A 15,837-nucleotide genomic window follows, 5' to 3' on the forward strand; every position below is an offset into this window, starting at 1 on the left:
AAAAACATACTCTACGAGCATACTCTAAACATTGGCTCTCTAAAAAAATCACAATGTGTTATATGTAAATACAGGACATATCTATATCAGGGAAAATCTGATTATTTTCATACCCATTCCTCTCTCCAGTGCGGAAAAGCATATACTCAGAGTTCCATCCTTCCCGTTCTGTTTCTATAATCAGGAACTCATGTAAATAAATTCATGAAAAAGTGAAGTTAAGCCTCAGGTTTGTGCTGGAAAAAGTGTACATTACTTTATTTCTACGTTATTTTATATCTTTTTTAATTCTCTCTCCTTTCATTGGTTTATTCTGTAAATTTACTCAAAGTTTACTTATCTATTTTAAGGAATACAAAACTATGTATAATGTTATTGGCTGGGTTTTTTTTAAGATTTTTATTTATTTATTCATGAGAGAGAGAGAGAGAGAGAGAGGCAGAGGGAGAAGCAGGCTCCCAAGGAGCAGGGAGCTCGATGCGGGACTTGATCCCAGGACTCTGGAATCATGACCTGAGCCGAAGGCAGACGCTCAACCATCTGAGCCACCCAGGCGCCCTGGCTGTTGTTTTGATAGAATCTCTATCACTCTTCCAATGCATGGTCTTCCTAAATTACAATTAGTAATTTGGACATAGCAAAGATTTTGTTACACTTGTTCTTAGAAATATATCAGATACCATCAGTCTATTTTAGCTATGTTTAAGAAAGCACAAAGATCCATAAGTTTCAATTTCACACCCCAAATTCTTAACTTAAAAAATTAACATGAATATTATATGGACTATGTGATAGGTTGCCCCAGAATATATCCATGTCCTAATCCCCTGAACCTATGAATGCTAACTTATATAGCAAAGATGACTGCAAATTTTACTAAGTTAAAAATTTTGAGATGGAGAGATTATCCTGGATTATCTAGGTGGGTCCTGAATGTAATCACAAATGCCCATAGAGAGGAAGGAAGGGAGATTTGACTACAGAGGAGAAGATGATAAAACAGAAGCAGAGAGAGACGTGAAGATGCTCTGCTGCTTGCTTTAAAGATGGAGGAGGGGGCCATGAGCCAATGAATGCATGGCGTACAACTCTAGAAGCTGGAAAAGACAAGGGAGCAGATTCTCCCCAGAACCTCTAGAGGGAGAACAGCCCTGCCCACATGTTGGTTTCATCTGAGTGAAACTGATCTACGATTTCTGACATCCAGGACTATAAGAGAAATCATGTGTTATTAAGCTTGTGGTTAATCATTACAACAGCCATAGGAAACTAACATAAATTCCCAGAGCCCTCTTCATTCCTCTAGTTTGTATAGTAGGCTTAGTCCCACCAAATTTGAACTCCAATTCTAGTACTAGAAAAAAACACCTGTGTTAAAGAGCAGTTGACATAGAATCAAGCTCTTTTATTACCATGGCTGACATAAGCCTGTTACCCAGTGGTGATGACTGGCACCTACACATAAAGGTTGCTCATGAAGTACAAAGAACAGAGAGAGTCTCAGGTACCACTGGCTAGCTACTCCAGTCTCAAAGTGCTCTCTCTTCTCCAATTTTGAACTTCATCTTATAGTTAATGCCAAGCAAGCAGTTTCAAATTCCCTTTTGGGAGTCATACCTATATTTAAGTTCAGATTCTACCACTCATTAGCTGTGTGAATTTGTACAAGTTTCCCAAATTTTAGTTTCCTTCCTTCAAAAAAAATTTAATAATACCTACCTCACTGTTGGTTGTTGTATGAACTGAATGAAAATGTGATAATGCAGGCAAAACATTTTGTAGATGGACTAGCACACAGTACATCTCAATAAATTAACCATCGTGATTGTTATTACTAATAACTATTTAAATTTTAGCGCTGTTTCCCGACCCAAGCTTTAATAATCAGTTGAATACATGAGCATCTTAGTATTATAGCACATTCATTATAATACTTTTCTAAAAATAATTTTGAAATTGAACTGATTGTTTTCTCTGATTTGACGAGGAGGAATTTAATAGGTATGGCTTACTCCTTTTTAGTGTTTAGGATTTTCCCACAAAAAAAAAATGTTTTTATTTCCCTAGAAAGGTTTTTGTGGCATCTTTATAAGTTAATACCAAAACTTCAAAAGTAAAATATTAGCTGCTGTGCATATTCTATAGAAACATTTATTTAGCTATGTTGCTCTCGCTCACTCTTTCACAGTTACAAAGACTATGTCCTCTCGTGACACAAGGCTACTATAAAGTGGGCTGCTCAATACTGCCCATAAAATATAAATAAACTTGAACACCATGGGAATGTGAATTGACCTTAGTGTATAAAGACAGATAGATAAACCATTTCTAGTCCTTGTCTTATTCTAACCATACTCATTCCTCATCAACTTCTTTTAACCTCATTGTCTCCCACTCCCCACACAGAATCTACTTCTAGCCACTCTAAGCTTCTTACAACTTCACCCAGAGTCCCAGATTTTCTCACCTCTTTGGAACTTAGCACAAATATTATCACTTTTATTAAATGAAGCATTCTAGACTCTCCCAGTTTCTTTCCTCTCTGTTCTCCAGTTTTTTGTGCATATCTCCATTAAAACATTTACACATTATGTGGTAACTATTGCATACATCGTCTTTCTGACTAGTCTGTAAACAATTTGAGAGCAAAGATTTTGTTTCATGTTTCTTTACATCTTCAGTTCTTAGCTAAGTATTTAGAACAAATATGTCCCCAATAAAAATGTGTTGAATGAATGCATAATCACAATATAATGTTCAAACAGTAGATATCAATATATTTCATTTAACAAATCAAAGATCTTGATTATTTACATGATAAAACTAAAGAAGTCTTGGTAAGTTTTATTAGCTTCCAAGCTTACCTGAATATCTGATCTGCAGTACATTAGATGGGATCTTTAGTAAGTATGAAAAATGATCCTTGAGGTATTTTACAATGATGTCTATTTTAAAAGGCATTATAATTTCCTGGCCCAGAGGACAAAGTACAACTTTTACTGTAGATAAAAAGAGAAAAGAAAGAACCATAGTCAAAAGCAATGGTCAGCAACCTACAGTCCATAAGCAGATAGAGAATGATGGAGGAATTTTTAGTCACATAGAATGCAGACTGCCTTTGCCATGTTCCCCAACTGCACTTCCATGGTAAGAGTTACTTTTTAATTTCTATGAGAAGTGACACTCAGATTTTCTTTTGCAGATTAATCCAGAATCTCAAGAATTAGCATCAGTGGTCAATACCTGTTCCCCAATCCCCAGCTTCCAGTTCCGATCTTTTTTCCATTCACTGCTCTGAGGATCAGTGCACATTCAGGATCACCTTTTTGCTCAGAATACCACAAGAAATAGGAAATAAAACTAAACTGCTTTTCAAGAGTCCCAATATTTGGTATTATATTGGTATTAATTGGTACTAATCTGTTATTGGTATCTGGCATTATATTACTCAGATATAAAGAGAGGAACATTTCAGAAAAATCAAGCATTTTGTGTACTGAGTATTGGGACAGGAGACCCAGAGACCTAGAGGGTGTCCCTGAAGTTATGATGTGCATGTGCATTCTTTGATTACATATTGATAGCATGCATCAGTAAAGCATTGCATATTCATGAAATTAAGAAAATCCAACAGAGAAATTTTCAAAGAAAAAGGTATCTAAGGGGTGCCTGGGTGGTTCACTCATTAAGCATCTGCCTTCGGCTCAGGTCATGATCCCAGGGTCCTGGGAGCCCATTGGGCTCCCTGCTCTGCAGGAAGCCTGCTTCTCCCTCTCCCACTCCCCCTGCTTGTGTTCCCTCTCTCGCTGTGTCTCTCTCTGTCAAATAAATAAAATCTTAAAAAAAAAAAAAGAAAAAGGTATCTAAGTCCATTCTTCTTCCCATAATTGATTTATGTCTATAGTTGACAAAATGTAAAACAGAAAATCACTGTGCATTACAAATATCTAGAATAACTACATACAAATCTACTTTTCACAAAAATAGACATTATGTGGTTCACTACCCATTCTATAAAATAGAAAATCAAGGCACTTACATGTTGATAATAAAGAAACACTTTTTAAAAGCTTATTATAATGGGGCAAATTTTCTTCTTTTACATCTATAGACTTTAAATTTTAATGGAGAAGATGTAATAAGTAAGAGGTAAGAAGTGAGTAATAAGTAAGATGGAGGGAAGAGTGTACACTGTAGGCAGAAAAAGTTTTGTATATTTCTAGATTCCTAATACATGACAATTTTCATAAAGCTAAATGAGACATTTATCAATAATCCCAGAATAAAATTTAACTAGGCGTTGTTGATGCTGAGGTTCTTTGATATTGTTAAAACTTATTTTCACAGCTATCAACAAAGAAAATACTCTCATAGATGTTAAATTATCAGAAAGCTATTTTAGTTGTTTTATAGATTCAAAATTCTATGATTAATATATTTTAACATTTTCATAGCAGTGACTAAGCTTTGGGAAGGGGAGGTGTGTGAAGGAATTTGTGAGCCTCAGAAAGTACAGAATCAAGACAACTTTATTCTAATCACCATGTGCTTGTTATATACTACAGTATCAGGCAATCATAGAAATATCAAAAAATGGAGCCCAGGGGGTACCTGGCTGGCTCAGTCAGTAAAACACATGACTCCTGATCTCAGAGCTGCAAGTTCGAGTCCCACGTTGGGCATAGAGATTACTTCAAAAAACAAACAAACAAACAAACAAACAAACATGTCTTCTTGACTGGATTATTTGTTTTTGGGTGTTGATTTTAGTACATTCTTTATAGATCTTGGATACCAAGGGGAACCCTCTTACACTGTTGGTGGGAATGCAAGCTGGTACAGCCACTCTGGAAAACAGTATGGAGGTTCCTTAAGACGTTAAAAATAGAGCTACCCTACGACCCAGCAATTGCACTACTGGGTATTTACCCCAAAGATACAGATGTAGTGAAAAGAAGGGGCACCCCAATGCTCATAGCAGCAATGTCCACAATAGCCAAACTGTGGAAGGAACTGAGATGTCCTTCAACAGAAGACTGGATAAAGAAGATGTGGTTCATATATACAATAGAATATTACTTAGCCATCAGAAAGGATGAATACCTACCATTTGCATTGACATGGATGGAACTGGAAGGTATTATGCTAAATGAAAAAAGTCAAGCAGAGAAGGAAAATTATCATATGGTTTCACTCATATGCAGAGGACCCATAGGGGAAGGGAAGGAAAACTGAATACGAAGAAATCAGAGAGGGAGACAAGCCATGAGAGACTCTGGAGGCTGGGAAACAAACTGAGGGTTGCAGAAGGGAAGGGGTGGAGGGATTGGGTAACTGGGTGATGGGTATTCGGGAGGGCATGTGACGTGATGAGCACTGGGTGTTATATACAACTAATGAATCACTGAACACTACATCAAAAACTAATGATGTACTATATGTTGGCTAATGGAACTTAATAAAAAAAATAGCTTTTGAAACAAACAAATAAATAAATAAACCCAAATTTACAGTGAATAGTTAAAACTGAGGGATAACAGCTTCAGTTAGGTATAATTGGGCTTGATTAATTTCCTCTCCTTCTTCCTTCTCATCCTTCACTTGTTTGGACACATGACACAAGCGTAAAGTACTCTACTGGATTTAAAAGCTACATTTTACCAGCCAAACTAAGCTGCTGTTATTATTGTTAAATGATGACCCATGTTCTCCACCCTGTGGATGAACAATTTCAAAACTTATGGACAAGAGGGAAAAGGAGCAATCAGTTAATCAGCCAACTAGGCTGGTTCTAGGTGTAACCACCTTCTTACTGCTCCACTTTCGCTTTGTTGCCAACAATGTAGTAATAACTCCTACATGCCATGAACATTATGCCTTTAAAATTAACCAATAATGCAAGATAACAACAATTTCTCTGAAGCTAAATATAAAGTTAACCCTAAGCAGAAGTATGGAATTATGTAAAAGTAACAAGATATGAAGAATGAGCACTGGATATGAAACTAGGAAATCTGGAGTCAAGTGCCATTCTAACTCTTTCTTGCTAGCTATGAACAATTAATTCCAAAAAGGCATGCAAAAGAATTACAATTATACTCAAGAATTTGTCCATTTTCCAAGGTCCCTAAACATTTTAAAAACCTACTTTAGAAAAAAAATGGATCAATATCAACTTAAAATTTAATGGTATTCATCTATTTAGGAAAATAGATAGTACAGAATAGAGTACCTTCACACTTAATTAAGGGACCAAGTGGCAGTAGCTACAGAAGTTTGGTGGATAAAGGAAAGGGAAAGTAATGTAATATCAAATATAAAACAAATCTTCAAGCAAAACAAATCTGAAAAAGCTACCATTCTTCAAAATTAGGAAAAGAAATTCCTATCTTCCCTAGGTAATACCTGTTGCTAAAGGATCTTTCACTGATGCTTTCAGAGATTCCTTTATAGCCTTTATCTTATCCAGAAATGCCAGAGATCCAGCATTTGAATACCGTCTGGCTGACTGCATTGCATTATCATCTTTAGTTACATAGTGCTCTGTAGAATTTCTGGGAGAATATGAAACTTGTTTGGGCAACAAAGCTTCTTCCATGAGTTGTTCTTCATCTTCTGGTTCCACGTTCAATAAGCTCTGGTAACTTTCCTCCTTAACATGTGTTGTAGGGCCCTCACTGGATGGTTCAACTTCAGATTCATTATCTTCTGTTTGATCTGACTCTGGAAACTCTTCTGAGGGAACTGGAATACTGACAATCTCAAAAGCATCTTCATTTTCTTCTGATGCATTAACAACATTCTGAGAATCAAATTCTTCTTCCTGATCAGACATTTTCCTGAACCAAGAAAAATAAATACATTTACAACACATAAAAATCTCTACACCAAATATCAAATTCATTGGTGGTATACAGCAATGTTCATAACATACTGCAATGTTGCTCATTATTTTTTTTAAATATTGATTAGTAATGGCATCGGGAAAAAGCATTGATGAATTCTTAATAAAAACACCACAGAAAGTAAAAATTATACCAAAAGAGAACCTCAAAACACAATCAATTTGAGAAAAATCTGTCTAGAATATACTGAAAAATATTTTAAAATATATTGTCACCTCTTCCTTATTCAAAGAACAATGCCTTGTGAAAGGACTTATTTGAATAGCTTTTCTTCCTGAATACAAACTAACACAGGATTTATGCTTCTGGGATTACAACTGATTAGAAGCTCCAAGGAATCTGCCAGCTCCACAGCAACCATACCCTGGATAGTATCATTCTCTGTAGTAGTTTTGTTCTCACAAACTGTAGCAAGTCTCCAATGACCTTTGTTCCCCAAAACAAACTTATCAACAAACAAATGTGAGTTGCTCTTGGAGCTGACTAGGGCCTTGAGGCACAACAACCAAGAGCTTTGGCTTGGGAGACAGTATGACAGCATCCAGGACCTTGGGCCAGAGTGGGCTAGGGCAGCCAACAGCCAGGCTGCAGGGGCAGGAACTGGATCAGAGCACTGAGGAGCCAGGTACGAGCAGGGAGCCTAAGTATAGAAGCTGGCAGCCAGGAAGGGAGAATAGAAGTGGCCTTGAGGCATATTTCTGTGGCAACAGCAGGGGCAGATAAAAATTTAGAACAGTATTGAGGTGGGAAAGCTGTGTTTGGGGCTAACAAATTAAGCACAAATCCTTACAGACAGAAAAAAAAAAACCTTAGTGAAGTTCTCTGGCTACTAGATGACAAATTTCCAAAAATGTGGAATATCTGGAATAAAAATATGTATTTGTTGAATTCAATGAATATAGCATTAGAGTTGAAGAGAGAATTAGTAAACTAGAAGATAAATAAAAGGATTTTATATAGAATGCTGCAAAGAGATAAGGATATGAAAAATATGAGAGATTAAGGGCCATACAAAAGAGAAAAACTCTAGCATATTTTACTAAGTATATCTCGCTGTGAGCTGAGAATGGTTTTGTACTTTTAAAATAAAAAAATAACAAAGAATATGCAACCAAAACTATATGTGGCCTGAGAAGCCCTTTCCAAAAAAAGTCTGCCAGCCCCGAGCTACTATATGCCAAACTGGAATCACAGAGAAAACAAAAGGATAGAAGAGAGAAAATATTTTTAAAGGTGATGGCTGAGAATTTTACAAAACTGATGAAAAATATGGATCCAAAGATCCAAGAGGCATAACATAAATATACACCCAATGGGATAAGTAAAAATAATTCAAAGCCATATACACTGTAATTACATTACAAATAACAAAGAGAAGGTCCGGAAAGCATATAGTGATAAAGGACATATCATCTACTGTTTTGAATGATATTAATTTCCTAACATCAATACAAAGGAAAGAAAAGTAAAATCACTGCAGATTTCTCACCAGAAATACAGAAGCCAGGGTAACAATGGACTAATTAAAAGACGATAACTATCAACCTAGAATTGTGCACCTAGCGAAATTCTCTTTCAAGAAAGAAAATAGAAATATTTGCAAATAAGTTACCACCAAGATACCTGCTCTAAAGAAAGTTCTGAAGGATACACTTGAAGGAAGAGGAAAATGGGCTCAACAGAAGTCCGAAGTGCAAAAGGAAAGGTGAACAAATAAATTATAAACATACGGGTAAACACAAACAAATACTGTCAACACAAAATAATAGTAGAAAACTGAAATATTAGACAATAAGAACATGTAATTGGAAGGGAAAGATGAGAATGAACTGTTCTCAAATTCTTATAGTGTTTACAAAATTGAGGGATATGATATTCTTTTAATTTTGATAATTTATTGTTTATTCTATAATATATTTAATAGTATCATTTCAACATGTAACCAGTATGAAAAAATTATCAGTGAGATGTTATGCATTCTTTTTTTTTCTTACTGAGTCTTCAGAATCAGTATTTATTTTATACTTACAGCGTATCTCTGTTTTTGTAAATATTCTTTTTTTAGTATGTTAATCACCATACATTACATCTTAGTTTTTGATGTAATGTTCCATAATTCATTGTTTGCATATAACACCCAGTGCTCCGTTCAATACGTGCCCTCTTTAATACCCATCACCAGGCTAGCCCATCCCCCATCCCCCTCCCCTCTAGAACCCTCAGTTTGTTTCTCAGAGTCCATCGTCTCTCATGGTTCGTCTCCCCCTCCAATTTCCCCCCTTTCATTTTTCCCTTTCTACTATCTTTTTTTTTTTTAACGTATAATGTATTATTTGTTTCAGAGGTACAGGTCTGTGATTCATCAGTCTTAACACAATTCAGAGCACTCACCATAGCACATACCCTCCCCAGTGTCTATCACCCAGCCACCCCAGCCCTCCCACCCCCCATCACTCCAGCAACCCTCAGTTTGTTTCCTGAGATTAAGAATTCCTCATATCAGTGAGATCATATGATACATGTCTTTCTCTGATTGACTTATTTCGCTTAACATAATACCCTCTAGTTCTATCCATGTCATTGCAAATGGTAAGATTTCAGTTTTTTGATGGCTGCATAATATTCCATTGTGTGTGTGTGTGTGTGTGTGTGTGTGTGTATATATATATATATATATATATATATACCACATATATATACCACATATATATATATATATATATATATATATACCACATCTTCTTTATCCATTCATCTGTTGATGGGCATCTTGGCTCTTTCCATACTTTGGCTATTGTGGACATTGCTGCTAAAAACATTGGGGTGCACGTACCCCTTTGGATCACTATATTTGTATCAGGGATTATATTCTTAACCCTAGACTTTGTTAAATTAAATAGGCACAGCTGAATTTCAAGTACAACCAATAAAAAAACTGAAATAAAGTTTTACACTTCCAAAATAATAAAGAAAAAAACTAAATTAGAAAAAAAATGAATAAAAACTCAATTTTTAAAAATTCAAGAAACCTCTTTAGGTTCTCACCCACAAAAAATTTTCTTTTTGGGTATTTTCTCCTGTAACAGGGCTTAATAGTCTGATTAGAGAGAGAGCATCATAAAGAAGCCCTGACTCCTAGCAACATACTCATCCCAACCCTTTGGAGAGGCTGAGGTAATGTTTTTGTTTCTATCTGGTGGGTCATCCTCCCCGCAAATGGCCAAGATGTCATCTTCTAAAATAGCAACAAAATCAAGAATGTCTGCTCTTCAAAAAACATAACTAGAATAATAAAAAGACAAATCATAGCCTGGGAGACAATTTTTTGGATCAAGGACTTGTAACGAGAATATATAGAGGACCCTCAAAACTCAATAAGAATAGAGTAACAGTTCAAAAATGAGTAAAATAGTTAACAGGTAAGTCAACAAGGAGTATATACAGAAGGCAAAGAAGTGGGGCCAGGACTAGAGTGGCACAAGTGTGACTTGTGTGCACTGAGCCACACTTGCAGGTGCACCTGAAGTTAAATGCCTCCTCAAAATTGGAGCCTAGTTGCCTCAATTGCCTCAGTCTAGCCCTGGCCCTGAAAACAAGCACCTGAAAAGATGCTCAATATCATTAGTTATTAAAGAAATGCAACTTCACATATATATTTTTTAGCCCAACAATATCAAGTGTTGGTGAGTATGAAAACAAGTGGAACTCATAGCTTGATGGTGGAAATGAAAATTGGTACAGCATTTGAAATAACTGTCAGTTTTCTTATAAAATTAAACATACACGTATCATACGACCCAGCGATCTGTATTCTTTACCCAGATAGAATGAAAAACTACATTCATACCAAATTTGCACACAGAAGTTTATAAAGCCTTTATTCTTAATCACCGAACTCTGGAAACAACACAAATGTTCCTCAGTTGAGGCATGGATCCACATACTAAGAGACATTCACAAAATGGACTACTACTCATCAATAAAAAGGAATAAACTATTGATACGACCTGGGTGAATCTCAAATGAATCATGCTAAGCCAATTCTGAAAGCTACATAGTTCATGATTCAATTAATGGAAAAAGCAAAGTTGACGGTTCACAACCTCTAGAGTTCTCTGGGGTAAAATCCGATACTGAGCTCCAAACACGGACTGCAAGAAGAAACCAAAGAAAGAGGCAGCACTCCAGACTGGTAGGTGGCAAGATTAATAAGCGAGGGAACTTACACACAAAGCTTATCTTTGGCAGCTGCAAGACAGTAGATCTCTGGACCCACCAGCCAGAATCTTAAAGAGTTTATATATAGAGGCCTTTACTGGGTTCAGTCAGGAATCCAGTCTAGATGGTCTCAATAGCACATTACTCTCTCAAGGCTAGATTCTTGAAGCAGCCCCTAGCAGTGGGACCTTGGGTGGGAGGTCCATTCTAAGGATAGGGGAGGAGCCTGTGATTGCCCCAGTTCAGTTCACTGGTCAACCACCAATCACATCTCCTCCATGACTGCCTCCAACAAAAACACATGCCAATAGCAGGGAGGACCATAGGGGAAAGGAGGGAAATCTGAAGGGGGAGAAATCAGAGAGGGAGAAGAACCATGAGAGACCATGGACCCCGGAAAACAAATTCTGGGTTTCAGAGGGGAGGGAGGTGGGGGGATGAGATAACAGGGTGATGGGTATTAAGGAGGATACATGTTGTGATGAGCACTGGGTGTTATACCCAACTAATGAATCACTGAACACTACATCAAATACTAATGATGTACTATACAGTGGCTAATTGAACATAATAAAAATAAAATAAGGGCGCCTGGGTGGCTCAGTTGGTTAAGCGACTGCCTTCGGCTCAGGTCATGATCCTGGAGTCCCAGGATCGAGTCCCATATCGGGCTCCCTGCTCAGCAGGGAGTCTGCTTCTCCCTCTGACCCTCTTACCTCTCGTGCTCTCTATCTCTCATTCTCTCTCTCTCTCAAATAAATAAATAAAATCTTTAAAAAAAATAAAAATAAAATAAAAATAAAATAAAATAACACATGCCAGGAGCTACCATCTCAAGGTGCAACTAGATATTTGTATACGGATAGAATAACTGTGGAAGATAAAGGGCCGAGGGGAGGACACCGGTGTAAAACAGATTTTCACTGTACATTCTTTTTACTGTTTGAACTTTCATTTTTACGTTTACCTATTCAACTGTAAATGTTTTAATCTTTAAAAATTGTTCAAAAAGCAAAAAGCAGTCCCTATTATGATTGCATACCAAAATGTCCCTCTTTCACCAACAATGCATGATTTCACTGATGTATCTAGAATGTTAGTGTAACTAGTAAGGCAAGGATCCAGTTTTGCCTTCTACCAAATAAACCTGTTGAATTTTTAAGTTTTTTTGGAGGCACGGCAAAGACCATGGGAGGAGAGGAGAGTGCCAAGGAGGAAAGTGTGAAAGCTGGAAATGTCACCATGGATGCCTACACGTCTTCTAATGCCAGATCTGGGTTACACACGCGTCTTACTTCTTTACTATCACTGTGATAAGCACTCCGGGTGGGAGATGAGGTACACCTCTCACCTTGATGCTGCTGCTTCCGAACCCCAAATCTGAGATACAGAACCAGAAAAAGAACCAAGAAAAATGGGATGCTTTGCACAATTTTTGAAGTAGAGGTGGAACATTCTCCAGCGACCACGCAGTCCCCAGAGCCCAGGCGGGACAAGCGCCCCGCACAAAGTTCTGGGAGTCCAGCGCCGTAGTCCCTGGTTCAAGGCCCCCCTGGGGGGGGGCCAGGAGACGGCAGCCCAAACCTGTCCTCCTACCTGACTGAGAAAAGCAACGAGTATACTCGGGTCGCAGGTTTCTCAGGAAGCGCTCGGAGGAAGCAGCGTCCGCACCCGCCGTATTCTGTGTTGCCGGCCATATCCTAGCAACGGCCCTGTCACCGCCTCCTCCCGCCACGCTCAGGTCCCGCGAGAAGAGGCGGTACTCTCGCTGGGAAGAAACGCAGGGGAGGGAAGGGGCGGGGCCAGGGGGGAGCGGCGGGGGGAACAGTGAGGCAGAGGGAGGGGCGGGAGGAGGAAGCCGGCCGGGAGGGCTGTCCTGTTCAGGTTACGTACATCCCAAAGTGAATGAGACGCTACTCTCCAAACTCGTTTACACTTGTGAAACGGCACAGTTCTCTGAACCAAACGCTGACAGCAATTTGGCTTATAGATATAAAAAATCGGGATTGGCGAAAATGTAAACATAAAGTGAGAGTGAAGACCTTGACAGAGGAGAACACAGTCGTACGCAGTAGGTGCCTACTTGCATTTATTAAAATTAGAACTTGGCTCTTAGTTTCCGGGCTGCCAAAGAAAAAAGGGAGACAGGAGCTATTCCCTTTTTTAAGTCAGGAGAAGCAAAACTTTTGTTAATCACGGAATTATAAAGGTGTTTTTTTTTTTTTTAAAGATTTTATTTATTTATTTGAGAGAGAGAGAATGAGAGATAGAAAGCACGAGAAGGAAGAGGGTCAGAGGGAGAAGCAGACTCCCCGCTGAGCAGGGAGCCCGATGCGGGACTCGATCCTGGGACTCCAGGATCATGACCTGAGCCGAAGGCAGTCGCTTAACCAACTGAACCACCCAGGCGCCCTAAAGGTGTTTTTCTATCACTATAAATTCTTTAAGGTTTTTAAAGAAGCACATGTTATTGGGGAAAAGGATCAATTATGTTCCTATTGCAAATGTAGTGATAACTATCACGTGGCTTCATAATAATAGCTAGTATTAAGTATTATTTGTTACTAAGCACTTAACATATATTTCTAATTTAATCCTTACAAGGATTTTACTGATTGGCCTCATTTTACCAGTGAGGTAACTAAGGCTCAGAGAGGTTTAGTCGGGGAGCCAGGATTAAACCCATTCTGATTCCAGAACCTCGATTTTAAACCACTATTTTATGCTGTTTAACACTTTTTGATATTTAAAAAGCATATAATACTAAGTGATTAAAATTTTTATTGTCTATAGTACAAGTCCATTCTTCCTTCATAATGTTCATTGCCTTCATTCCTTTATAGCATTCTGCTCCAATTGCATTCTCATCTCCCCAAGAACTTCCTAATGTCCAATTTCATTTTTGCCCAATGTCTTCATCCCATTTTATGACAGATTTCTTACCAGAAGAATATAAAATATGCATTACATTCTCAAATATGTCTTTAATAATGGTTTTAAATAAAAGCAAATGTGTTTAAATCACTTCATGAATCCACCATTCATAAAGAGCAGAGAAAAGAGGGGGAAGCATTCATATAACTGCTAGGGTTAGTCCTTCATGCGCAAACCAGGTAAATCATAATGTACCTTAAATTTTATTAGTAATGAGAATTCCATTGGTTTTAAACACTCACCTTTCTGGGTCTTCTCTTTAAAATGTATCATTTGTTGTCCTCAGTGTTAGGGATGCTATGAAAAAAGTGGGTTTAAGCACAGAGGCAAGAGACAGAGGGAAGAAAACCTGGTGGTAGAGAACTTTAAGTACTTCCCAGTGTTAAACGTGACTTGATAACCACTGTATGTTCATATTTTATTTATAGTTGGCTGTAGAGATGATCTTATACAACACAATCTTAAAATAATGAGCCTAACTTAATTGGTGGGTTTCTGAGGTAGTGTCTTCAGGTGGAAATGGTTATTACATATCAAAATCACAAACACACACACACACACACACACACACACAAACACACACACACATATATACACACACAAATATATAGTTGTTTGGTTATACAAGATAAATGTGAATGCAAACTGAAAACCAATAGGAAAAGACTCTCAATTCTGAAAATGGTAATTTTTAAATTTCATATTTTACTTTTCACAATAAACTTATGCATTTTCTCAGGATTTAGTGCCCCAAATGACTTACCTTTATTTTTCATGAAACATCTACCTTTATTTATATCAGTATTTATTTATAGAATAAGTATTTCTTTTAATGTGCTTTTATTTCTATAAAGATGCCACCTAGTGGCTTTATGAAATCAAGCATCTCCAAAGTATTTCCCAGTGTTACTCCAAGCTAAAATGTAATTTGATATGAATGAATGAATGAGAGAAAATATTAGGATTTAGAAAACCTGAAAATTACGCTTTTGGACTAAATTTGGATCATACCTCTATGACCTTAAGAGACTGTATATTTTTTTTAATTTTTTTTTAAAGATTTTATTTATTTATTTGACAGAGAGAGACACAGCAAGAGAGGGAACACAAGCAGGGGGGAGTGAGAGAGGGAGAAGCAGGCTTCCTGCTGAGCAAGGAGCCCGATGTGGGGCTCGAACCCAAGACCCTGGGATCATGACCTGAGCCGAAGGCAGATGCTTAATGACTGAGCCACCCAGGTGCCCCAAGAGACTGTATAAATACAGATCTATAGTCCCTTTTCTGAAACCTTAACAGACAGATGTGAATTAATTCAGGTTTTTCAGATTTTTGAAAGGTAATATGGACATATACTGTATATTCTGCAACACTGTCAGTAGGTCTGGGGAAGTAGTCCAGAATCAAATACATTAAGAATTCTGTGGCAAAAATATATTCATATTCACACTAAAGTGAGATAAAGACCACAAATAGCTTTATGTCAAGTCAGGTCAGATTTTGCTTCCAAATGAGTTATCAAAAAAGTTTGGTTTTACCCAGTTATAGAAAAAAAGAGTAAAATGAAATATTGTCATAAAATAGTAATATTTTTTAGAAGTGCCTAAAATGTTCACCTGAAAAAAAACAAAACACTATTTGAAGATCATGAGAAATCCCAAAAAACAATCTCTGCAATGCTTTCCCTTTAGTCATATACAGAAAGAAGCTAATCCATCATAAATTCCATTTAAGAACACTACAAAAAATTACCTACTAATATAAACTTAAAGATCACTTTGAA

The 15,837-nt window shown here is 37.3% G+C and overlaps 1 protein-coding gene across 1 annotated transcript in view; it reads right to left on the reverse strand.

The window, feature by feature from the left end:
- Positions 1-12,801, reverse strand: part of IQUB (IQ motif and ubiquitin domain containing) — a 53,838-nt gene extending 41,037 nt beyond the window's left edge. Inside the window, exons 1-3 of the mRNA XM_028104918.2 lie at positions 12,720-12,801; positions 6,406-6,839; positions 2,865-2,999 (exon numbers count right to left, since the gene is read on the reverse strand). Of these exons, the coding sequence (XP_027960719.2) occupies positions 2,865-2,999; positions 6,406-6,835 (565 nt within the window). The 5' untranslated portion in view covers positions 6,836-6,839; positions 12,720-12,801. The remainder of the gene's footprint in view (positions 1-2,864; positions 3,000-6,405; positions 6,840-12,719) is intronic.
- Between the last annotated feature and the right edge of the window lie 3,036 nt (positions 12,802-15,837).

Source organism: Eumetopias jubatus, unplaced genomic scaffold, assembly GCF_037043125.1.
Source record: "Eumetopias jubatus isolate StellerSeaLion01/CBP00866 unplaced genomic scaffold, mEumJub1_p1.0 scaffold_14, whole genome shotgun sequence".
In the NCBI taxonomy this organism is placed as follows: domain Eukaryota; kingdom Metazoa; phylum Chordata; class Mammalia; order Carnivora; family Otariidae; genus Eumetopias; species Eumetopias jubatus.